General features: G+C 29.5%; 8 protein-coding genes across 8 annotated transcripts; 4 read left to right on the forward strand and 4 right to left on the reverse strand.

Moving 5' to 3' along the window:
- Positions 1–2719: 2719 nt before the first annotated feature.
- OCT59_018161 (uncharacterized protein) lies at positions 2720–3307 on the reverse strand (the record flags this gene model as incomplete). The annotated part of the gene is made up of 3 exons (XM_025317972.2): positions 2720–3000; positions 3132–3222; positions 3305–3307. 3 exons carry the CDS (start codon positions 3305–3307, stop codon positions 2720–2722), a joined length of 375 nt encoding a protein of 124 aa, XP_025177112.1.
- Positions 3308–3518: 211 nt separating this feature from the next.
- OCT59_018162 (uncharacterized protein) lies at positions 3519–5426 on the reverse strand. Its single transcript, XM_025317971.2, has 3 exons — positions 3890–5426; positions 3753–3810; positions 3519–3679 (listed from the first exon to the last, which is right to left on the reverse strand). Exons 1-3 carry the CDS (start codon positions 5288–5290, stop codon positions 3624–3626), a joined length of 1515 nt encoding a protein of 504 aa, XP_025177111.1. The 5' UTR covers positions 5291–5426; the 3' UTR covers positions 3519–3623.
- Positions 5427–5655: 229 nt separating this feature from the next.
- On the forward strand, positions 5656–7980 carry OCT59_018163 (uncharacterized protein; the record flags this gene model as incomplete). The annotated part of the gene is made up of 13 exons (XM_025317970.2): positions 5656–5810; positions 5889–5986; positions 6057–6223; positions 6290–6396; positions 6471–6544; positions 6620–6756; positions 6859–6920; positions 7005–7117; positions 7182–7291; positions 7354–7492; positions 7589–7729; positions 7792–7881; positions 7952–7980. 13 exons carry the CDS (start codon positions 5656–5658, stop codon positions 7978–7980), a joined length of 1422 nt encoding a protein of 473 aa, XP_025177110.1.
- A 187-nt stretch (positions 7981–8167) lies between these two features.
- OCT59_018164 (uncharacterized protein) lies at positions 8168–9495 on the reverse strand. Its single transcript, XM_066148577.1, has 8 exons — positions 9386–9495; positions 9300–9319; positions 9138–9225; positions 8987–9067; positions 8878–8915; positions 8725–8803; positions 8508–8659; positions 8168–8446 (listed from the first exon to the last, which is right to left on the reverse strand). Exons 1-8 carry the CDS (start codon positions 9453–9455, stop codon positions 8396–8398), a joined length of 579 nt encoding a protein of 192 aa, XP_066004492.1. The 5' UTR covers positions 9456–9495; the 3' UTR covers positions 8168–8395.
- Positions 9496–9595: 100 nt separating this feature from the next.
- On the forward strand, positions 9596–11659 carry OCT59_018165 (uncharacterized protein). The gene is made up of 4 exons (XM_025317969.2): positions 9596–10229; positions 10295–10342; positions 10414–10652; positions 10725–11659. Exons 1-4 carry the CDS (start codon positions 9612–9614, stop codon positions 10897–10899), a joined length of 1080 nt encoding a protein of 359 aa, XP_025177108.1. The 5' UTR covers positions 9596–9611; the 3' UTR covers positions 10900–11659.
- Positions 11660–11810: 151 nt separating this feature from the next.
- OCT59_018166 (uncharacterized protein) lies at positions 11811–13149 on the forward strand. The gene is made up of 7 exons (XM_025309331.2): positions 11811–11937; positions 12004–12108; positions 12201–12247; positions 12328–12493; positions 12572–12683; positions 12750–12862; positions 12939–13149. Exons 1-7 carry the CDS (start codon positions 11872–11874, stop codon positions 12990–12992), a joined length of 663 nt encoding a protein of 220 aa, XP_025177107.2. The 5' UTR covers positions 11811–11871; the 3' UTR covers positions 12993–13149.
- On the reverse strand, positions 12870–14606 carry OCT59_018167 (uncharacterized protein). The gene is made up of 5 exons (XM_025323519.2): positions 14005–14606; positions 13817–13934; positions 13632–13753; positions 13393–13560; positions 12870–13317 (listed from the first exon to the last, which is right to left on the reverse strand). The coding sequence occupies exons 1-5, from the start codon at positions 14120–14122 to the stop codon at positions 13139–13141; spliced, it is 705 nt and encodes a 234-aa protein (XP_025177106.1). The 5' UTR covers positions 14123–14606; the 3' UTR covers positions 12870–13138.
- A 206-nt stretch (positions 14607–14812) lies between these two features.
- OCT59_018168 (uncharacterized protein) lies at positions 14813–21286 on the forward strand. The gene is made up of 9 exons (XM_066148578.1): positions 14813–17862; positions 17950–18365; positions 18442–18733; positions 18814–19071; positions 19141–19266; positions 19349–20442; positions 20526–20647; positions 20720–20949; positions 21018–21286. Exons 1-9 carry the CDS (start codon positions 14939–14941, stop codon positions 21052–21054), a joined length of 5499 nt encoding a protein of 1832 aa, XP_066004493.1. The 5' UTR covers positions 14813–14938; the 3' UTR covers positions 21055–21286.
- The last annotated feature ends 1177 nt before the right edge of the window (positions 21287–22463 follow it).

Consider the following 22463-nt stretch of genomic DNA (forward strand, 5'->3'; position numbering starts at 1 on the left):
TTTATGATATTTCTTTAACTTAAAAAAATCTTAATTTATTTACTATCTAAAAGTGAAACAAGATTATTTCCATTAAAATTATATGATAGAAGAAATATATGATAATAAGGATCAAGTTGAAAAAGAATATACTATACAAATAAATTTGAAATAATAGTAATTAGATAATACTATTAGGAAATATCTTAGCAAGGTAATATCTAGTCTGATTTCTTTACAAATAAAAGAAAAAGAGAGATTTTAAACTGCTCTCGATCTTTACCAGATTTAATAATAACAGCTTCATTATTTTTTAATAACCAATTACATCTGACTTTAATGATTATAAATGGTTATAAAGTCTTTAAAATTATTGTCTGAAGTGTAGTAAAGGACATTAATGGTTAGATACATTGTAATGCTAATGCAAGATATATCTGTCCATACGTGTGATTAACCAATAAGATGTATTATTGATTATTATCATGTGATCAGATTTTTAGTGACGTGTCTAACATGTGATTTTAAATGAGTGCTTTAGATATTACAATGAATCCCGTTACCTAGTTATAATTAAGTATTATATTAGGAAGTTTACAGATATTATATAATTATTAAAAAAAAGAATGAGGTAACTAAAATCTTATGTTATCTTCTATATATTAAAAAACACTGCAATCACGTGGGCGTTATGTTTAAATTAACCATATAAATAAGTCATTTGAATTGTGTAACCCTACTCCTATTCGTCGCAAATATTACACAATACCAAAAAAGGAAATTTTATTTCTGGCGAAAAACTGAAATTTTGAGTTACGCAGGATTCCATAAAAGGAAATTTTCAGTTACACGAATTTCCAAAAAAAGTAAATTTTGTCTTCTGTTACTTTTCAGAGAAATTAAAAAAATTGTGTTGCTCAAATTTCCAAAAAAGGAAATTCTTTGCAGATCTTTTAATTCTGGCCGGAATTACATATTAACTGTTGTCGTAGACAACAGGTGAACACTAGTACTTAATAAAATTATATAATTTAACAAGAGGAAGGAGAAAATAAGTTTATATTAAACTAATGATATTTAGTTGACCATTCATTATTTTTAATGTTTACTTCAATTTATCATAATATGCTTTTAATTAAATTAATGTAAGTTTCAGATGGAATTCTTTTTTACTTTTCTTGTAATGCTTCTTCAAATTTATAAGAATTTTATAGATATATAGATTATTTTTGAAGTCTTTATTTAAATTTATATTACAAATATTCAATAGGATTAAGATCTGGAAATTAGAAAGATCAATCTGAAAAAACTTTAATTTTTTCTATGCAATCCAATTTTTAATATCCCTTAAAGTATGAACTGGAATATTGTCATCCTAAAATGTATAGCATTGTTTGTAAAGTTTTAATTGAATGATTAAATAATTTTAATTGCAAAATCCTAGTATATACATTATATAAATACAATAAAAATACATTTATTTTAATTATCAAAATCAGAGAAATTGTTTTTTTTAAAAAAAAATGATAACTTATAATATTCAACTTTAAGAAAATCAAATAAAACTTAACCAGATACTTTTGGAAGGGTAGTGTATATCTGATATATATTTATTTAAAAAATAAAATAATATTATTAAAACAATTGATTTTTATTAAGAATTGAAATTATTATTTTAGTAATAGTAAAAATAATTTTACAGTTAACTTTCTCTAAATATATTCTCTTTAAATATATACATTATATATTTTCTTTAAATGCATCCTTCTATTTAGTTTTAAAGATTTCTCTTTTTAAATGTATATAGAATTCTGCTTGTTTATAAAATAGATCAATTTTAAGTTTAAAGTAAAAATTGTATATAAAATTCTTTGCAGATTCTACTATAAAAGAAAATTTTATGTTATACTAGTGTTCACCTGTTGTCTACGACAACAGTTAATATGTAATTCCGGCCAGAATTAAAAGATCTGCAAAGAATTTCCTTTTTTGGAAATTTGAGCAACACAATTTTTTTAATTTCTCTGAAAAGTAACAGAAGACAAAATTTCCTTTTTTGGAAATTTGCGTAACCGACAATTTCCTTTTATGGAATCCTATGTAACCCAAAATTTCAGTTTTTCGCCAGAAATAAAATTCCCTTTTTTTGGTCTTGTGTAACATTTGCGACGAATAGGAGTAGGGTTACACAATTCAAATGACTTATTTATATGGTTAATCTAAACATAACGCCCACGTGATTGCAGTGTTTTTTAATATATAGAAGATTATTATGACTTTTTTTTCTTTTTAGCTAATTAACCAATAGAATTTAACCAATAGAATTTAAGAAAGAAGTAAGGTAAAAATCATTAACAAAGAGCTAATTTTCTATGGTAACCTTTATTATAAGTAATTGGATCCACCTTTTTTAAATGCATATTTTTTAAAAATTTTCATTATAATTCCAAGGAGGATGTATTAAAAAGAGTTGACTGTATTTGAAATTTAAAATTAATTTTTCTAATATATTTGTAATATATAATATATGTTGTATTTATTATTAAATCCAGAATTTTTATAAATGATTTTTACATTTTATTTGATTTTTAAAAGAAGTTTTTAATGCTAAAAAAAACCAAATTTATGCTTTAGTAATTAAAATAATTTACAAGCATAACCAACCCTAATTTTTTTTTGTAATTTTAATATTCATTTGTCTGGTTATGTTGCAGCAAATTTCCTTTCAGCTTTTTATTTACTAGAATCCTCTATTATTTCTTTTTCCACTTTGATGACCATTTACAGTTCCACCATTAATGTGATTTTGATTTTCGAGCTTCTTTCTCAAGTGAGTAACGATTTTTTCTTGTAACCAAGCTTTGTCTTTTGGTACATAAGCATTTATCATCTGATCATACACAAGTGCTGCGAATTCTCTACATTGACCAATAAATCCTATTAGATCACCAACTTGATAATGAATATGACCACGAGTTGGATGTGACTCTGCGAGCCGCGTTTCATACATTGCAATTATAGCTGTAATTTTAAGTTTAAATTTTACAATAAAAAATAAGCCATAAATTAATTTGACAAATAAAATTTTTTATTTATACAATATTGTTCTTCTCTGCACCAACATATGTATTTATTTAAACTAGTTTACCAACCTTCAACCGCCAAAGTTATATTCTCGTGTTCAGTCCAAGTACGCGAATCGGGATTATTATCCTTTTGGAATAAGAGAAGAGTGTGCCCGTTCTATGAAATATTAAAAATCAAACGTTAAAGAGGCTGCAAATAATTTAAACTATAAGTTCAACATTTGATATTATAAACATACCATTATAAAAAAAACAATTTTATGATGTTAAAAAAAACTGATTCGCTAACAGTATTACGTATATCGAAGCCTAGAACATAAGTCACATACTTTGCATATTCTCGTTATAATTTTATATTAACTGATTTAATATTAAAATCAATGACTAACTAATCATATGATAAATAATGTTACAACGCAAAAAATTATTATTGCTCTTGGTGGATATTATTAATATAAATAAAATAACAATCAAGATTTGTATTAATTTTTATTATAATTATTTAACCAATATTTATTTATAGTCATCTCTTACGAGATATTATAAAATTTAATTTAATCAAATTGCCTTTACAGTCTCTAAACATTCCTTTGCTTTTATTTTAACTTCAGGATCTTTATGAATAAAAAACTTTTTTTTTTTAGTTAAATAAATTCAAATAAAAAGTAAAATAATAATATTACTAACCCATTTTTTCATCACGAAATTTTCGTTTGAGCAATTCGAATAAATCCAACAGAGTTTGCTATTATACAAAATATAAAATGTTAATTTTTGGTAATGGTTTGTTAAATTAATATAACGAAAATAAATTATTTGTTTACTTTTGAACTAGTTCCATAACTCGTTAACATCTTTAATGTTTGATTTAATAACATCAAAGATTTTATTATCCATTCTTGATTTCTTTTCGAAATATAAGCGAACCTGTTAAAAATATACTCGCTCATTGGCTTCTTGTTGACTAAAGCGATTACTGAACAAATTGCCACCGTTATATTCTCATTGGCTTTATCTTGAACTCCTTTACAACGCAAATTATTTATTAAAACTCTAGTATGCTTATTGAACTTTGAAATAAATTCCTTTATATGTTCTATCGGTGTATCGTCTATTATACGTCCAAGTAGTTGTAATGTCAAATCTAGATATCTTTGAGTCAGCGTGGTGATATCAGGAACATCGTGCGCATTAACGGGTACAACTTCAATTAATTTCACTAAAATTTTGTAACAATTATTTATTCCATTATTATTAGGTCGCCAACCCGCCCAATACATCATCAAATCTCTTATTAAAGATCTTGCTTGTTCTGGCCAAGGATTTCCTACGTAAATATTTTTATGTAATTCTTCAAAAAGTTCTAAATATTTTTCAATTGGGAAGTTTTTATCATTCGGAGAAATCACCGGGGTAGTATCTGCCCATTGTAACAAACTTTTTAGTTTTTTTGATATTAAATTTTGTCTGGGCGGTCTCAATTGTGATGATTGTAATGACCTCGATGATATCGATGCACGCTGAGAAATAACATTGCTTGATATGTTGTTTACAGTTGTTTCACAATCGCTACTAATTAGATCGTATTCATCCCGACTATTACTTTCAATACTTTCATCGCTTAAAATGGAAAAAGTATCACCATATACTTCGCATTCATCGCTTGTAATACTTTCTTCGCTTGAATCAGAAACATGATGATTACTACTAAATTCTGTCTCGTTGCTTAAGTCACCTTCAATGCTTATTACTGTTATATTATCATCGTTGTCACTTTCACTCCCTTCTTGATAAACATCATCAGAATAAGGAACATACTGATGTTGCGGAGCGTTTTGTTTCCTCAATGTTGTTATGAATGGATCGATATTTTGATAAATAACATTTCTTAATAAATTTGGTTTATTTGGTAATGCTGGAGTAATTTCGACATTTCGATATGATTCTTGTTCAGAACGCCGTCGCCGAAATTCCTGTGGCTCCTCTACGTCATTCCGTCGCCGAAATTCCTGTGGCTCCTCTATGTCATCCTCGACAAATAACAAATCTGTTTCGTCTTCGACGTAGCCACCGTAAGTTTCTAATGTATTGTTCTCTTTACGAAGGACTTCTTTATCTACTTCAACTGGTATACCTTGACTTTTAGCATGTATCCTCTCGGCAGTATATGGACGAAGTTGTTCAAATTTTCTTTTTCTCAAATTTCTTGGAGTGATTATTGGCATTATTCAAGTCGACTGATGGTTATACAGCGATTCTATTTATATATATATTTATTTTGCTTACCTTTTGTGGTATATGTATGTTATATTTAAAATGGAAAACGTGTCTGAATTAAAACGCGACTTGAGTTGTGATGATCTGGTATTACATTCGAAACTTACTCCACTACTTACTCCGAAGCCTTATTATATATAGCTGGTATAAAACGTGACGCGCGTTAGTAATAGTCACGTGAACATACCATAACCAAATAAAGAAACATAGCACGTTTCATTAATCCTAATTAAAACTGCTAGTAAAAAATTAAAAGTATGGTAGTCTTTTTTACTTAAAAATTTTGCTTATTTGTGCAAAATTTCACAATATTATGGCAAATTTCTTAGGAGAAAGTTATATGGATATTGATGATCCAGAAGTTCACGAAGATAATGACGTTGACATGATTATTGAATCTTCGAGTAACAAAGAGGACGATAAAGAACGTAACTTTTGGAAAGGCAGCACTAATGCTAAACCAGACAAGTTACCCATCAATAAAATTCTAGTCATTCTCATTAAAGTTAATAAGTACTAAACCTAACCTAACTATTATCCGATTAGATTTGAAATTGAAGAAGGCTCGTTGGAGCTTTTACGCGTTTTTTATAAGCGATTTTTCCCATATAAAACTTATTGTTATTGGTTAAATTATAGTATAGGTAGTGTTTATAACTGAATTATTTAATAACTCTATAAATGTAATTGCTTCATGCTATTTATTATCAACAGATCCGATGGACAAACCATTCCAAAATCGCGAATTTAATTTTGTTAAACCTGGTGATGATGAAGTTTATATGCGATACCTTTCATTCGATACTATCGAAGAATTCAAAAATGAAGTTTTAAGAGTTTGTCCAAAAAAAATTGATATTGGCGCGGTCTTCACAGCTAAAGTAATTTATCTTTAACTGATATTAACATATTATCCAAATATTTATTCGTCATATTTTAATAACTAGCCCAAAGAAAAAAAATCATTGAAACTTTCAGCCTTAAAGCCTGTTGAAAAAGAATTGATTTTTGATATAGATATGAATGATTATGATGAATTCCGAACCTGTTGCAGGTATTTTTTACGAATTCATTGATCAACAAAAGTAGCTAAAAGTCTTTCATATTCAATGCTCAAATTAAATTTAGTGGCGCCACTATTTGTGAAAAATGCTGGCAATTAATAGCGGTTGCTATTAAAATATTAGACTCAGCTTTAAGAGGTATATTATATTCTTCCATATAACCGTGTAAGGCTGTATTTCTGACTTATAGCTTTCCCACTTCAATACTAATAGAGGATTTTGGTTTTAAATACTTGCTCTGGGTATATTCTGGCCGTCGTGGAGTACATTGTTGGGTTTGTGATGAACGGGCACGTAAATTAAGCGATGACGAAAGAAAGTCAATAGCTTCATATTTAGGAGTTATTAAGGTATGAAACTATGTCATTTCAAATACTGCTTTTATTTATTTAAAATCTGATTTGTTTGTTAAAATCTGATTGTCTATTTTCATTCTTGAATTCATTTTACAGGGAGGTGCACAACAAAACAAAAAAGTGCATTTGTATAAGAATTCGTTACATCCTTCATTAACGTACTTATCGTAAAAGTCAATTATTATGATTAATGTGTACTTTACATTAGTTTAGTATATTGATTTATCATTATCATTTGTTAGTCGCGCTCATAAAATAATTGAGGAATACTTTGAACGAGTTATTTTGGAGGATCAAGAAGTATTGAAAGATGAACGGGAATGGACAAAAGTTCTCGAATGTATTCCAGATGATGGTAAATTTGGCTATCTCTATGTAAGAATTATAATCATTTCATATCTAATGTTCTTTAATATTAGGCGTAAGACGTAGGTTGGATGATGACTGGAGAAAAAATTCTTCTAGGCATTCGACTGAAAAATGGGATAATTTGCTTGCAGAACTAGAAAGTTCTACAAAAATGACAAAGGTAAGTTTTATTTGATAACAGTAATCGAAACTTTAAACCAACCAGATATTTAATATTTATAGAATCAAAAGAAAGCTGATTCACTTAGAGTTTGTAAAATTGAAATTATGCTTCAATACTTATATCCGAGACTTGACGAAGCAGTTTCTACAAAAATGATTCATTTGTTGAAAAGCCCGTTTTGTGTTCATCCAAGCACCGGTAAATTTATAGTATTAAGCACAATATAGCAAAATTATGTTGTGCCTCAGTCCTAAGGCTATTATAAAAACATACCTCCCTCCTTCCTTATAATAGGGCGAGTGTGTGTACCGATAATACCAGAAGAATGTGAAAACTTTAACCCTATGGTAGTTCCTACGATCTCCTCACTATATAATGAAATTAATGATTATGATAGGAGTCACGTAAAAAATGACGGAGAAAGAAGCTTACATGGTAATTAAGCAGCAATGTAATTGTTGTCATTAATAAGTCAAAAAATAACATGATTTTTATAGATTATGAAAAGACTTCTCTTAGTCCATATATCAAGTATTTTGATAAATTCGTCCAGAGTATACTGAAAGAAACTTTGGCAAAGAATAAAGGTATTTATAATTTCGCTAAGAGAGAGAAAATAAATTGGTATAGATTTAATAACATTTTTTTACATGATAGCTGCCATGCAAATGTCTATGGAATTCTGAATTCAGATTACTAAAAGGGTAATATTGAATTGCTGATTCATTATTTTGTTATAAACAATATTTTAATTAGAGAGGAGTTTATTAACGATTTTCTTTTTAAATATCAATTGTAAAATGTGAGTTAATCCTTGCAATTGAATCGTTTTAAATACAGTATTGCCAAAATTACAATTTCTTATTATAAGACCTTTTTTTAGCTAATACTTATGAAATTTATTAGAGGAATATCTGATATTATATATACAAAGTTGTCAATGTATCTTTACTGATCTTCATAAAATGCGGAGCTATTCTTATATTATGATTACCAGAAATATGTTTTTATTAAAAATGGAAATTACTAATTATAATATTCATATGAATTATAATTCGATAACAAACCATCCGAGAAGTCTAATTTTAAATAAAGAATTTTTCATTTTTTTGATTTCTTTTCTTCCGTTAATTCAATATTATCTTCTGGAACCTACAATCAAGCATTAAAAAAAATATCTAAAAAAAAAAGATACTTTAATATGATAACTTACATTTGGCCAAGTCTCTAATATATAGTCATATAAATCATCCGAAACATCCCCTTGTACAACAATTTCGTCAATTCCTTGATTATTTTTTACAACAGACGATCCGCATGCAAATTTTGATGCAAAATTTTTTGCAGCTTTCTTCAGATCAATATCTAAATATAATCAGAAATATTAATTAAATTGGTAAAATTTTTTGGGAAGAAAGGTTGATACGAACCAAAATTCTGTAAACCACCAACATTTGTTACACTTTTTTTTTTGTTTCGTGCAATCCGTGTAATTGTAACTTTGGAGGCCTACAATAGTCAATAAAATAATCTTAAACCCAACACTTTATTATTATTATTAAAGCATCCATATGTTAATTTACCATCTTTTTTTGCAGTTCGCGTTCTATTTTTGCAGCCTCTATAAAAACTGTCATTCATCAAAAAAAAATGCAATAACATTCAATTTACTGTACAATTACAATATCGCACCTTTGGCTTTCTTTTTATCCTCTGCATCATTAGTTGGTTTATTTTCCAACGATAAAGTAGCTACATCATTCTCAATATTCGCTATCAAATTTAAGTTTAATTTTAGACTCACATACTTAAACATGAGAATAACAATACAAATAAGCTTTACTTTGAGAATACAATTTATCGAATAATTCTGAATGTTTTTCTTGTAACCATTCTTTACATTTGCTTAGTGTTGGCCCGTATTCGCAATACTATTTGGTTAAATATTTTTAAAAGTCAAGCGTGAATAAATTTGAGATAAACCAAGTTTAAAGATAATACGTACCTCTGGAGGTAACGAACATACTAATATGGAAATGAGGAAATATAAGTAATCATTTAAAGTATGTCGAAAAAAAATCAATCAAATACCTCCACAGTATATCACTTGTACTGCAGTTGAAGCTGAAGTCGATGGTGCTGGTGTATCTTGTTCTGACATTTTTCTAAATTAAAAAAAGCTTACTACAGAATCAAATATCAAATGGCATTTCTCTTCTCTTAATCTGATTGGTTAATAATGTGTGGCACTGGAATCATGTGATTATTTATTGATTGCCTATTGTAATCCGACCATTTCTTGAAAAAAAGTGCAAAGATGGTTAATATTGGAATTATTGGTGTAGGCCTAGTAGGATCTGAATTGATTTCTCAATTATCTGCTCACATTTCTCAAAATGGGACACCTACTTTCAAAGTAATAGCTTTAATGAATTCAACAAAGCAACTCTTAAGCAATTCGTCATATTCATCACTTACTTTATCTTCCTGGAAAAATGACTTAAGTGCTAAAGGTACCACATCGAATCTCAATTCATTTATCAATTATCTTAGTGAAGCCCCAACTCCATCAATAGTGATCGATAATACATCATCACAAGAAATAGCAGATTCATATCCTCTTTTTATAGAAAAAGGTTTACACATTGTTACACCAAATAAAAAAGCATTTAGTAGTGATCTAAAACTTTACAGAGAAATTAGAGAAAAGGCTGCTGAAAAGAGAAGATTTATATATCATGAAAGTACCGTAGGAGCAGGATTACCAGTATTAAGTACTTTAACAGATTTAATAAGAACTAAGGATAAAATTATTAAAATTGAAGGAATTTTTTCGGGAACTTTAAGTTATATTTTTAATGAATTTTCTAAATTGGATGGTGAAAAAAAAAATTTTTCAGAAATTGTTAAGATTGCCAGAGAAAATGGATATACCGTAAGTGGTTATTAGGGATTGATAATGGAGATAAATGGAAATTGATTATTATTGATTGTTTTTAGGAACCTGACCCACGTGATGATTTGAACGGATTAGATGTTGCTCGTAAGGTAATAAATAATATAATTTACTTTATTATCATTTTTTAACTTATTCAACGTAATTTTTTTTTCCTCGTTAGGTTGTTATTTTAAGTAGATTGACAGGAAAAGATTTGTCTTTAGATACATTACCAGTTGAAAATATAGTTCCTGAATCATTACGTACTTTGGATAGCGCGACAGAATTTATGGCATCATTAACTCAATATGATGAATATTTTCAAAAATTAAACACCACTGCTAATAATGATCAACAAGTATTACGATATATTGGTGTTATTGACCCAATTGGTGACAAGAGTGAAGTTAAATTGGTTAGGTATGTTATAATAAAAAATTTTGTATCACTATGTCACCTTTTTAATTATAATGAATTTCTTTGAAATTTTAGTTTATCATCTTCACATCCATTTGCTGCACTTAAAGGTAGTGATAATATTATTTCCTTCACCACTGAAAGATTTCCCAGTCCCTTGATTATTCAAGGTGCTGGAGCTGGTGCGGCTGTAACTGCATTTGGCATTTTCTCTGATTTATTTAAAATATCTGATAGAACATTATTTTGAATAACAAAAAAAAGTATTGAAGCTGAATTTATATTTTTTTATTTTGATGTCTTATAAATAAAATTATATATCTTTTTCTTATTTGAAATCATTATTAATCTTTGTTAGCTTAATATTTTGGATGACGATATTTGTCAGTATCAGAATTTCTTGTCAAAAAATAAAACAGTTAATTCGCCTTTATTATGTAATTTGATGTACTATTTACATTTAAGTTAGTGGATAATCCTTTTTAATCTTTCCAGCATTACCAATATTGTTATCCTTTAAAACTGCTAATCTCACCCCAATAATTCTTGTTATTAAATTTCTGTTTATAATAAGTTATTATGAAATAGTCGTCTATGTTTTAATAAATACTAACATGACTTTCTTGATGTTATCCGCTATGTTTCCTAGTGCGTTAAGTGCTAGAAATCTTAAATTTGGCAAGTAAATATTATTGATACTTACCTTAAGCAATTACAAATATCACTTGTTCTTCTCTCTAAGATCCAATTTAATATTACCATTGATCGTGACGTGATAAATAAGTCTAGATGCGAATTTCAGTTTCTACTATAATTTAATATTCTAAAGGTTAAGATCAGCTTGTATATTAAATATCAACCGTAATTATACTAATACACAACAACTATTTAATCGTTTTCTAAGTGATTTAACAATTTCTTCAATTTCCTATTGTACTTTCATATCATTATCTTCATTATCTGATACTTTGTGGCTAACATTAATTTGTAAGGCTCAAAGCCTAGTTTTCTCCTCCTCGTTTTCTTGGCGAATCGATTGCGTAAAGTGATTTTGTGTAGTGTGACTATTCATAGTTTACTTTTATAGTTTAACTCGCAAATGTATCTGAAAAATAAAAATACCGGCATATGAACTTTACAATTCACGTGATTAGCTAATTCCCGTTCTTATCAAGGCAAAACCATTAAACTAATATTAAACCGTAGCTTTTTCAGTGACAAAATGAACCGTCTTTTTGGAACCTCAAAAAAGACACCAAAACCTTCATTAAATGACGCTATTGCTGCTGTATGTATTGACTTAAGCACTTCTCGTGTTCCTTTTAGTTTTTAAAGTTCTTTTACTTTATATTAGACGGATAATCGAGTTGATGCCGTTGAGGTAAAAATAAAGAAACTTGACGCGGAATTAGCTAAATATAAGGATCAAATGAAGAAAATGCGTGATGGGCCAGGAAAAGTAATTCAAAAAAACCAATTTTTCTTTATATTCTCTTTTAAATTTTCGAGAATTGAACTTTGAATTTTATCAATTTAACTTCGGATATTTAGAATGCAATCAAGAATAAAGCGTTACGAGTTCTAAAACAAAGAAAAATGTAAGTATAATAATTAATCAGATTACTTTTAAACATTTTGATATTTAGTTTATTTTTGTTATTTTCTTTTTCGTATTCAGGTATGAAACTCAACGGGATCAACTTCAACAACAATCTTTCAATATGGAACAAGCAGCTTTTACCACCGAAAATTTACGTAATGTAATTTCCACAGTTGATGCGATGCAAATTGCTAATAAAGAAATGCAAAAACAATACAAAAACATAGACATAAATAAGATTGAGGTAACACAAATATTTATTTTATTCTTATAATTCTTGTAAGTTTCAACAAAATTTTCAAACTTAATAACTTAATTCTAGAGTATTCAAGATGACATGGAAGATTTATTGGAACAGGCTAATGATATACAAGAATCACTTGGAAGAACATATGGAGTTCCTGAAGATATTGATGAAGATGATTTGGAAGCAGGTCTGAATCAATTTTAAAACATCCTGTGCAAGGTTACAATTACTTATTATACCAATTTAAATTTAGAACTGGACGCTTTGGGAGATGAATTGAATTTTGAAGAAGAAGAAGAACCATCATATTTACAAGAAACACCTGAATTACCAAATACTGGACTTGGAGAATTGGATAAGACAGAGGTAAAGATAAATTAAATTAAGGCTCTTTTATTGTTAACATTAAGATTATATTTAATTATTTTAATTTAAATTATAGCCTTCCAAAGTAGATGAATCAGGATCAGAGACTCTATTGAAGAATGCTGTATAGAATTATCTAATTTAATGAAAAATAAATTATTTAATATTGTTTGTATAATACTCATGAAACAATTTTTAAATTAAGCTTTGTGGTAATAAATATTAATACAATAAAGGAAATTTAAATACTCTATGAAAGTGGGGAAAAAAATAAATTTAAATATCTATAAGTTCATTATCTAATCTATATTTAATTAAATCTGCGATTGTAATTAATTTTAAATTGTGTTCATCTGCAAATGCACGACAATCATCACGTCGCGCCATCAATCCATCATCCTTTACCAATTCACAGATAACTCCAACAGGTTGCAAATTTGCTAATTTACACATATCTAAGCAAAAAAAAATCAATTATTAAGAGAATTAAAAGACTTAGAATCAATTTTTTATTTAAAGAAAATTCATACCAACTGAAGCTTCTGTGTGTCCAGTTCTTTTCAGAACCCCACCTTGAGTATATCTCAATGGAAATATATGACCTGGTCTATTAAAATCATTTGAATTCATTATAGAAGGATTAGCAAGTGAACGTGCCGTTAATGCACGATCATGTGCTGATATTCCTGTTGTTGTATCTGTAAAATAATATCAATTATAAAAGTAAATTCTTACGAAAAAATTTTTAGTGAAAAAAAAAACACCTTACTATGCTTATAGTCTACAGATATCGTGTATGCAGTTTTCATTTTTTCAGTATTGTTTGGAACCATTAGAGGCAATTCAAGCTGCTCTAACCGTTCTGGTGTAGTCGGTACGCAGATTAACCCGCTAATAAATTTATTGTTGTTAAAAAAATTCGAGAAATTAAATATTCTCACCAGCGAAAGTTACCTCGTATATCGAACCATAAATGCCATTTTCTCTGTAGTAATTTTTTCTGCTGCAATAACTAAATCACCTTCATTTTCTCGTTCTTCATTATCTACAACTAAAACAAATTTTCCTTGGGCTAATATAATAATAAATTTGGACATAAGTCTGAGGACAACGTGTATAACGAGGAAGTACCATAAACATACCGAAATCCGCGAGAGCATCCGGAATGGAATCAAACCGAATTTTACTCTCTACTTTTGGTGTGGTAGTTGTAGTAATCCCACTACCGTTCTTATATAATAGTACGCATTCTTTAACCATTTGTGTGATAAAAATTTGATAAAATAATAAAGTTTATTAAGGAAAAAACAAGAAGGATTTATAGATTTTTTTCATTCCTAGATCTTGATTTCGCATTAAGATTTCTGGATTTGTCATCGTAGCTTACTAAGCCAATTCAGAAATAATAAATATGATGGAATAAAAAATTATCCATCTAACGTGATATAATTCTATTGCGCTAATTGTTTCCAAAATCATGTTCTAACCCTCACTAATACTACAATAATTAACGTCAATTAAATATTAAATAATATAAATATATTTATATACATTATCTGTTATATTATTTAATGGTTTACATAAATGAAAAAAAACGTAAATATTGACTGAAGTTTACTCTTCGGATTTTTTTTAAATTATTTTAAAAATCTTCATTATTTTAATTTATTTTTGAAGGTGATGTCTTCTTTATACTTGTTAATAAAATTCAGGTATCTTTTCTTAACCTCCTGGTGTTTCTGGGGACTTGAAAATTGATATATGTGTAGTACAAAGGCATTTTGGTCTAAATCGTTACTGTAAATTATTAAAATTCTCAATTTAGGCCAATTCCAAAGATCGGCACATAAGACTAACTGGTTTTCGAACCCAGTTTATTATGACAAATAAACTTGGCGACTTTATATTGGTTTAAATATACATTCTGTCAATGTCAAATCAAAGTGTAACATAATTCTTCAATTCTTCACGGGAAATTAATCGCCACGCCAAATTTTTTAAAAAAAAATTTATGTATAATAACTTTATTAATTATTAATTTATGAACAACATAATACATCGTTGTTATCAACAGGAATGGAAGGCAGTACCTTAAATAAAGACCAAAAAATAGCTGGTTCTGCTGCCGCTTTATTTGACGATTCTTCTAGTCCCTTCGACGCATTCTTTGCTTCGGACACCTTTCCAACATCAACTCAACAAGACGACCAGTCTGCTGCTTCCTTTTTTGATAGTCTAGCTAACGAACAGCCCTCTCAAACTCAACAGACAACTAAAGACTATCCGTCTTATTACGAATATAATCATAATTCAAATACAATACAGGAGAATGCCTACAGTCCAGTGGCAACTACAACAGGTGCTCAATATTATAATTCGACGACAGGATATGATTATAATAATTATTACGGTGGACAATATATCTCCACTAACACTAATGGCGTTACAGAAGGAATGAATTCTTCTATGGACCCTCAATCAACTGTCGCTCAATATCAATATAGTGACTATGCATATAATTATGATGCTTCGTATACTAATGACCAAGTTTATTCGCAATATAACTATTCACAGCAACAGCAATATTATGATCCTAATGATCCATACGCATACTATTATTATCATGATCCGGCATATTCTCAAAATAATGCACAAAGCTCAATTAATGTAGAACAACAACAAAATTCGTTTCAAGGGCTTCCAGATCAGCCACATTCAAACCAATATGAAGAAAAGGAAGAAGTAGATACCCTAAATAATATGCGAATGAATAGTGTTGATAAAAGTACGTATAATGAATCAAAACAGTATGTAAATGATGTGTTACAACTCAATGCAGAACTTGCCGATGCCCCACTTGAATCGTCAACTAGTGATGTGAATAATTTTAAAAATCAAGAATTTTTCCCAGATAGCGGTGAGGGAGAAAGAGAGAAGGGAGAAGAAAGAGAGAGTGATAAAGAAAATAGGGAAATGTCGCGAGAAATGAAGCATTCTACAAAGAAAAAATCCATTGATATTATGCAAGAGCACCCAACTATATCATCATCAAACAATTTGACATCATCAAATAATGAGGATGCTGCTGCAGTTGCTTTAGTTGAAACAATAGAAACAAATCAAGAAAGTGTCACAGTTACTTCTTCAAAAGTTGAAAATGATTTTATCGAAAAAGATGGCAAATCGAATGATTTAGAAAATGAAGACCAAGAAGTAAATATTATTCATGGAGATGACCATGATATATTCGAATATCAACCTCATGAACTAGAAAGCCATCCAAAATCAGAACCTTCACAAGTTGAACCACCTATTTCATCATTACAAGACAAATCAAAAATAACATCAGAAATATCAGACGCGAATGAAATAGAAGAAATTAATGATAAATCAAAAGATGAACAAACTAAATTGGATGACTTAGATGATTTAGTTCTAGGATCGACAAATAAATCTGGTACTTCAAAAGTATTATCGTACATAGAATTGGAAGGTGTAGCTAACACACAAGAGAGATATTCAATTTCAGCACAGGATAGTGATTTGACAGCTTTAAATTCTTCGTCGTATCAATATAATTATTCTGATCAAGATCATCAGTATAATGGACAATGGGTTTCGAATGACGTAAACTATCAGTACCAAGAATATGATGCTAATCAAATAATAGGAGACACTACAACTAGCTCAGAACAAGTGGATTATAAGTACAAAGAAAATGATTCTGATCAAACCACAAGAGACATTGTAAATTACCATTACGAACCCGCCACCACTGAAAAGGAGCAATCTATAGAGCAATATTCGAATCGAGCGGGTGTTGATGACATCAATCAGTCGAATTACCAATACGACTCTAGTCAAACGACGGTAGAAAATTCTTCTGACATATATCATAACCAATCTACCGCGGTGGATGCCACCATATATCAAGGTTATGATATGACTGTTGATGCCACAGCCGAGCAAGAGCAATCCAATTATCAATATCAGATATATGAGACTAGTCAAGCAACAATAGATAATAAAGATACAACACACCAAGCAAATTATCAATATACAGGATTTGATACAAATCAAATTACCAATCAGGCGAGCAAAGACCAAACTAATTATCATTATCAAGAATATGAAACAAGTCAAGTTGATACAAAGACTGGAACAGATCAATCTAATTATCAGTATTATCAAGGATATCAACCTATTACCCCTTCTCCACAAACATCTCCCCCTCCAATATCACCATCTCCAAAAGGATCAAGTTTAATATCCTGTCCAGATCCTCAATGTGGGGGTGGAAATAAAGTTACTGCTAAATTTTGTTCAGATTGTGGAAAGCCGATTAATGTTATTATGAACTCGATAACTTCTGCAGTGAATATTTCTGAAGTGACCAATCTTTATAATAATTTGAATGCTTACTCCAAACAACCTCTACCCTATAGTCATTCGCAAGCTTCATATTCAGTATCATCATTTGCGTCTTACGGTAATCAACTTACTTCAACGAATGATACAGAAAGAGATACTGGCGTTATATTAGATACGTATCATCTAGGCCAACAATATTATAGTTCTGATGATATAAATGATCCTCTAGGAAGATCTAAGGGATGTCGGCCTATTGTTGCGTTTGGATTTGGAGGAAAGATATATACTATGTTCCCAAGAACAGTTCAACGCTTTACTAACACAGATTATAGTACGCCTATTACTAAATCTGCACCTGGTGCCTTTACCATTCGTGTTCTCAAGGATATCATTCCTGTATCAGACATTGCCGATTTTCCGGGTCCTTTGCTTATGGACAATAATAGAGGCGGTGTAAAGGCTAAAAAGAAAAATGTATTAAAGTTCTTAAATGATCAGATTCAAGTATCAGAAAATAATATAAGTTCTTTCAATGGCGGAGAAGTCGAAAAGGAAAAATTGGAATCTATTTTAATTGTCTGGAATCTGTTTAAAATAATGTTTGAGAATGAAGGCGCGTTAATCGGAAGGTTAGTTTAAATTAATTTATACGTGAATTCAAAGAAGGGTAAAGTTTTTAAAACATTCTTATAATTATTATGTGGGAAATTAAATAGTCCAAAAGTTGAAGAACTAGTGCGTAAAATTTTAGTTCCATCCGCGTCTAAAAGTAACGATGAAGCAAACTTTACAGTTCCTGCAGACACAGGCTTTGATACCCAAAAAGGCTTGCCACAAACGCCAGAAACTTCTTCACTTACATATTCTGTTTCAGTAAAGTCTGTTGACAAGTTGCAAGAGATGCTATTAAAAGGTGATCGTATTGCAGCCATTCACCATGCTATGAATGAAAATTTATGGGCACATGCACTAATAATTGCCAGCTGTGTCAATAAAGAATTATGGAAAGAGGTTGTTACTGGGTTTATTAAACATGAAATGGGCACCCATATTGGCGAAACTTCTGAATCCAACGGAAGAGAAAGTTTAAGAGTACTATATTCTTTGTTTGCTGGCCAAGGACAAAACGCAGGTACGCCAAATTATATAATAATTTTCAAGTAAATATTTTCTTTTTACAACTTTTTAAAGCAACTTATTAAATGCAGTTGAAGAATTCCTGCCGTACAATAATTTACTTACGGTTGCTCAATCGCCAGTTACAGCCATGATTCCTAAATCACATTATAGTCCTAATACAAATGCACCTTATGTTGTTTCTAATGTTACAACACCATACACCTCTTTATCAGATCATAATACTCCGCTTGATAGTTTAGTAAAATGGCGAGAAACGATAGCAATGATTTTAGCAAATCGAGCACCAGGAGATAATCAAGCAATTTCTGCTCTCGGAGATATGCTTAAAGAGTATGGATGGATTCATGCTTCACATATCTGGTATGTCGTTATACTGATATGTAATTTAAACTTAATTGACTTCATTATAAATTAACCATTATTTATTATTAAAATTATAGTTATATATTATCACCTAATGCATCACTTATATCTGGCTTTGATGCACCCAATGTTCGATTTACACTACTGGGCAATGATTATACACAAAATCTTCTCATAAATAATTTTTATAATTGGCAATCATTACGTATGACTGAGATTTATGAATTTGGACTTTCACTGAATAATAGCGATGGTGGACTACCTCATTTGCAAGCATATAAGCTGCTTTATGCATGGTGGTTGGCTGATTGTGGTTATTTAAACGAAGCAAGAAGGTTAATGTTTCTTAATTCCATTTATTTTGATTTTCAGAATATACTAATTATCTATCTTAATTTCTTTAGATATTGCGAATCGATTGCAAATATTGTAAAGATTTACACTAAAGGTTCACCATATTTTCATGGTTGCTTCTTACAAAAATTGAAAGATTTAACGCAACGACTACTTGAACATGGAGGAGGAGGAGGGTAAGCGATTAAAATCTACGTATATAATTTAATACGCATTTGAGATAAACAAAATTTTTTGATTTTCCATATTATTAATTAGCACCAATGAATCTTCTTCATGGCTCTTTGCCAAAAAAATGCCAAAAGCAACTCTCGATTCTCTGTGGGGTTCATTAGAAGGAAAGTTCAATAAGTTTGTTGCTGGAGATGTAATAGATGAAAATGTTAGGAAATCTTCATCCTCGAGTACCTCCGAAACTATTGGACCATTTTCACATTTTAGTTCCATCACCCATCCCACTTCTGAAGTGCCATCTCGTAGTGTATCTGCTTCAGACTTTCGTCCTATCCCCAATCCTACTGTAGATATTCGTCGTGCAACTACCCCGAGCGCAGTGGTTCAAAAACACTTAAATGGAAATCAGCGAAGATCGTCAACTCCTGGTGTTGGACTAGTTAACGGTGGTTATAATGATAATTTTAGCCCTACTACATCTGATGGTCAAAATACGATTTCTTCCGTCCCTGAAAGAGAATCTCTTGAAACGTCTCCAACGGATGACAAAAACGGTTATTATGGACATTTTAAAAGGCAGGACCAACAATATTCTGGTTCTTACGGGTATTCCAGTTATAAACATTTTGATAATAACCAACAATCAGTTACGGATAATGGATATGCATACGGTGCTAGTTCTAATGAACAACAGTCAGGCTATAATGATACTCCATTATCGGATTATTCTGGTGTTGAAACAAATAAACAAAATCAACATCAACAACCTATTTATTCATATTATCAACCATCGGAAGCGTCTTACAAAAATGATTCTGCATGGTGGAATGACCCAAATTCTGATTCTACCAATATAATTGAGGATCAAAAAGCAGACCAAACCCAAACTGATGATATTGGTGAGGGTGAATTCATATCTCTCATGGATAATAATTTTACATTTGTTCCAGCACCAGCACCAGCACCAGCACCATCAACGACAGGCACTTCAAATCAAAATAATACTTTGGATGAGGATTATGATGATTTGGGTTTAGGAAATAATTCGTTTGGATCCAAAAAGAATAATGATCAAACTACAGATTCTGTGACTGACATAAGCAATAATAGCCATGAAACTAAACATGATATTTCTCAAACAGAACAAAAAAAGGAAGAAAAGCAGGATGAACAACAGGGTATGATAATACATATTTATGTGGTCAATTTATTGTGTTATTATCCCTATTTATACTATAAATTTTTCTTGATCTTTAAATAGAAGAAAAGAAAGGATGGTTTGGAAGATGGTTTGGAAAGAAAGAAGGTGGCAAAACTGCTAATTTAGGAGAAGAAAGTTCATTTTACTATGATCCAGTTCAAAAAAGATGGATTAATAAGAAGGTAAGAAGCTTTATATCAAATGTTATTCATATTTTAAATTCTAAAGAATTTTCGTATTGTTTGTTTATCTAGGCTGGTAATGAGCCTAATAATACATTAATGCCACCACCACCTCCTCCGCAACGTTCAAAAACAACATCACCTCAGTCCTCATATTCAGCGATGAGTTCAAATCCTAACAGACAATCATTACCTCCTATGGATAACAAAAATCTTGCAGGCCCGCCAATTAGTGCTACACCACCACCACCAAACAAAGGTGGCCGTGCATCAAGTGCAAGTATGAGACGGGGTGTCAGAAGGTAACACATTATTTTATTCTGTAAATTTCTAAAATATTATATAGTAACATTGTTATTTAAATTCTTAGATATGTGGATATAATGAATCAACCACCGCCTAATTAAAATTGAAGTAATATTTAATGTTAATAGGTTCCATGTAAACAAATTAACATGGGTTGTATGATATATTTTATTTACTTTATTTTTGTATTTTATTAAACCAAAACAAGACAATGCAATTTCTTTAGAACATCAGTTTATTTGATTTTATTATTTATTTTTTATTTTAATAATTTGGTTTTAATTTTATTTATTTGTTAAATTTAGCTGACAAAAAATAAATAAATTTGTAATTAACAAAAATATTATTATAGATAATATTCCATTAAAATTCAGAAAATGCTTAATAGGATCCAGACAATTATAATAACATTATACTGAAAATTCATCGTTATTATTTATATTAATAGTAAAAAAATATACAAAATTTTTCATTATTATATGGATTTATTTATTAGAAAAATTTATTTTTTTTTTTATATTAAATTATAAGTCAACTTATTGAGAAGACTAAAGAAAACTAATGGTTTTTCTATTACTTATCATAGTAACTATCCAAAAAAATAAACCAACCTTATTATAAATAAGCCAATGTATTTTTGAAAAAAAAACTGAAATTTCAACTTTAAAATAACAAACACTTAGATAAAATAAGAAATGTTAACAATATAGGAAAAATCAAAATATTTGGCATGAAAAAGAAAAAAATAAATAAAATATTACCTGGTGGTTCTACACTTCTACTGATATTCCTATTAAAATGCTTGATATCATTACCCATTAACATAAGCATGATTCTTTGACAACCAGAAACTTTGGATCATTTCTCAAGACATCTCCAAGGCTTTTAATTCCATAGACCTTAATATGCTTAAATTAGCCTTAATTAAACTTCATATCCCTGCACTTTTAGTGCAATTCAAAATCCTCACTTGTCATGGTGATTCTCCTTTTTATAGAGTATGTATTAGACTATTAGTATTGACTAAAGAGAAATTATTTCACCTTTTCTCTAAGTAATTTACTTAGATCCCTTGCTCATAGTATTAAGACAAGAAGTGTGTGATCTATTCTTACTGAAATCTTCAACTCTTCTTGATTATTCTTCTTTTTTCTTTGAATAATACTCCTTACCTATCTTTCATCTTACATTTATGGATGACTTTACCCTGATTGCTTCTTCAAAACTTGAGATCAAAAATCGCTTATCTATAACTGCTAAATTTTATACTTTAAATAATATGGGAGGTGGTCAGTAGAAAAGGGGGAAATCCAAATTTTGGTCAAAATTTTTTTTATCAGTTTACTTTGCCAATCATGGTCATGGGAACAAAATTAGCTTAATAACCAAAAATCTTAAAATTTTTAAATTTCCCTCTTTTCTACTGACCGCCTCCCATATTCAAGCTAACTCAGCCAAATATGTTTTACTTTTCTTCTCTTATCCTTCTTCTTCAGTTTCTTTCTACCTT

This window comes from Rhizophagus irregularis, chromosome 27, assembly GCF_026210795.1.
Source record: "Rhizophagus irregularis chromosome 27, complete sequence".
Taxonomy (NCBI): domain Eukaryota; kingdom Fungi; phylum Glomeromycota; class Glomeromycetes; order Glomerales; family Glomeraceae; genus Rhizophagus; species Rhizophagus irregularis.

Coding starts and splice junctions, on each gene's coding strand:
- OCT59_018162 (XM_025317971.2), bottom strand. CDS start 5,290: ATGCCAATAATCACTCCAAGAAATTTGAGAAAAAGAAAATTTGAACAA. Junction 3,811..3,889: donor GTTATGGAACTAGTTCAAAA/GTAAACAAATAA, acceptor TTTGTATAATAG/CAAACTCTGTTGGATTTATT. Junction 3,680..3,752: donor ATTTCGTGATGAAAAAATGG/GTTAGTAATATT, acceptor TTATTCATAAAG/ATCCTGAAGTTAAAATAAAA.
- OCT59_018164 (XM_066148577.1), bottom strand. CDS start 9,455: ATGTCAGAACAAGATACACCAGCACCATCGACTTCAGCTTCAACTGCA. Junction 9,320..9,385: donor ACAAGTGATATACTGTGGAG/GTATTTGATTGA, acceptor TTTCCATATTAG/TATGTTCGTTACCTCCAGAG. Junction 8,660..8,724: donor TGGTGGTTTACAGAATTTTG/GTTCGTATCAAC, acceptor GATTATATTTAG/ATATTGATCTGAAGAAAGCT.
- OCT59_018165 (XM_025317969.2), top strand. CDS start 9,612: ATGGTTAATATTGGAATTATTGGTGTAGGCCTAGTAGGATCTGAATTG. Junction 10,230..10,294: donor CCAGAGAAAATGGATATACC/GTAAGTGGTTAT, acceptor GATTGTTTTTAG/GAACCTGACCCACGTGATGA. Junction 10,343..10,413: donor GATTAGATGTTGCTCGTAAG/GTAATAAATAAT, acceptor TTTCCTCGTTAG/GTTGTTATTTTAAGTAGATT.
- OCT59_018166 (XM_025309331.2), top strand. CDS start 11,872: ATGAACCGTCTTTTTGGAACCTCAAAAAAGACACCAAAACCTTCATTA. Junction 11,938..12,003: donor TAAATGACGCTATTGCTGCT/GTATGTATTGAC, acceptor ACTTTATATTAG/ACGGATAATCGAGTTGATGC. Junction 12,109..12,200: donor TGCGTGATGGGCCAGGAAAA/GTAATTCAAAAA, acceptor TCGGATATTTAG/AATGCAATCAAGAATAAAGC.
- OCT59_018167 (XM_025323519.2), bottom strand. CDS start 14,122: ATGGTTAAAGAATGCGTACTATTATATAAGAACGGTAGTGGGATTACT. Junction 13,935..14,004: donor GGATGCTCTCGCGGATTTCG/GTATGTTTATGG, acceptor TTATTATATTAG/CCCAAGGAAAATTTGTTTTA. Junction 13,561..13,631: donor ATCTGTAGACTATAAGCATA/GTAAGGTGTTTT, acceptor ATTATTTTACAG/ATACAACAACAGGAATATCA.
- OCT59_018168 (XM_066148578.1), top strand. CDS start 14,939: ATGGAAGGCAGTACCTTAAATAAAGACCAAAAAATAGCTGGTTCTGCT. Junction 18,734..18,813: donor ATTCATGCTTCACATATCTG/GTATGTCGTTAT, acceptor TTAAAATTATAG/TTATATATTATCACCTAATG. Junction 19,267..19,348: donor GAACATGGAGGAGGAGGAGG/GTAAGCGATTAA, acceptor ATTATTAATTAG/CACCAATGAATCTTCTTCAT.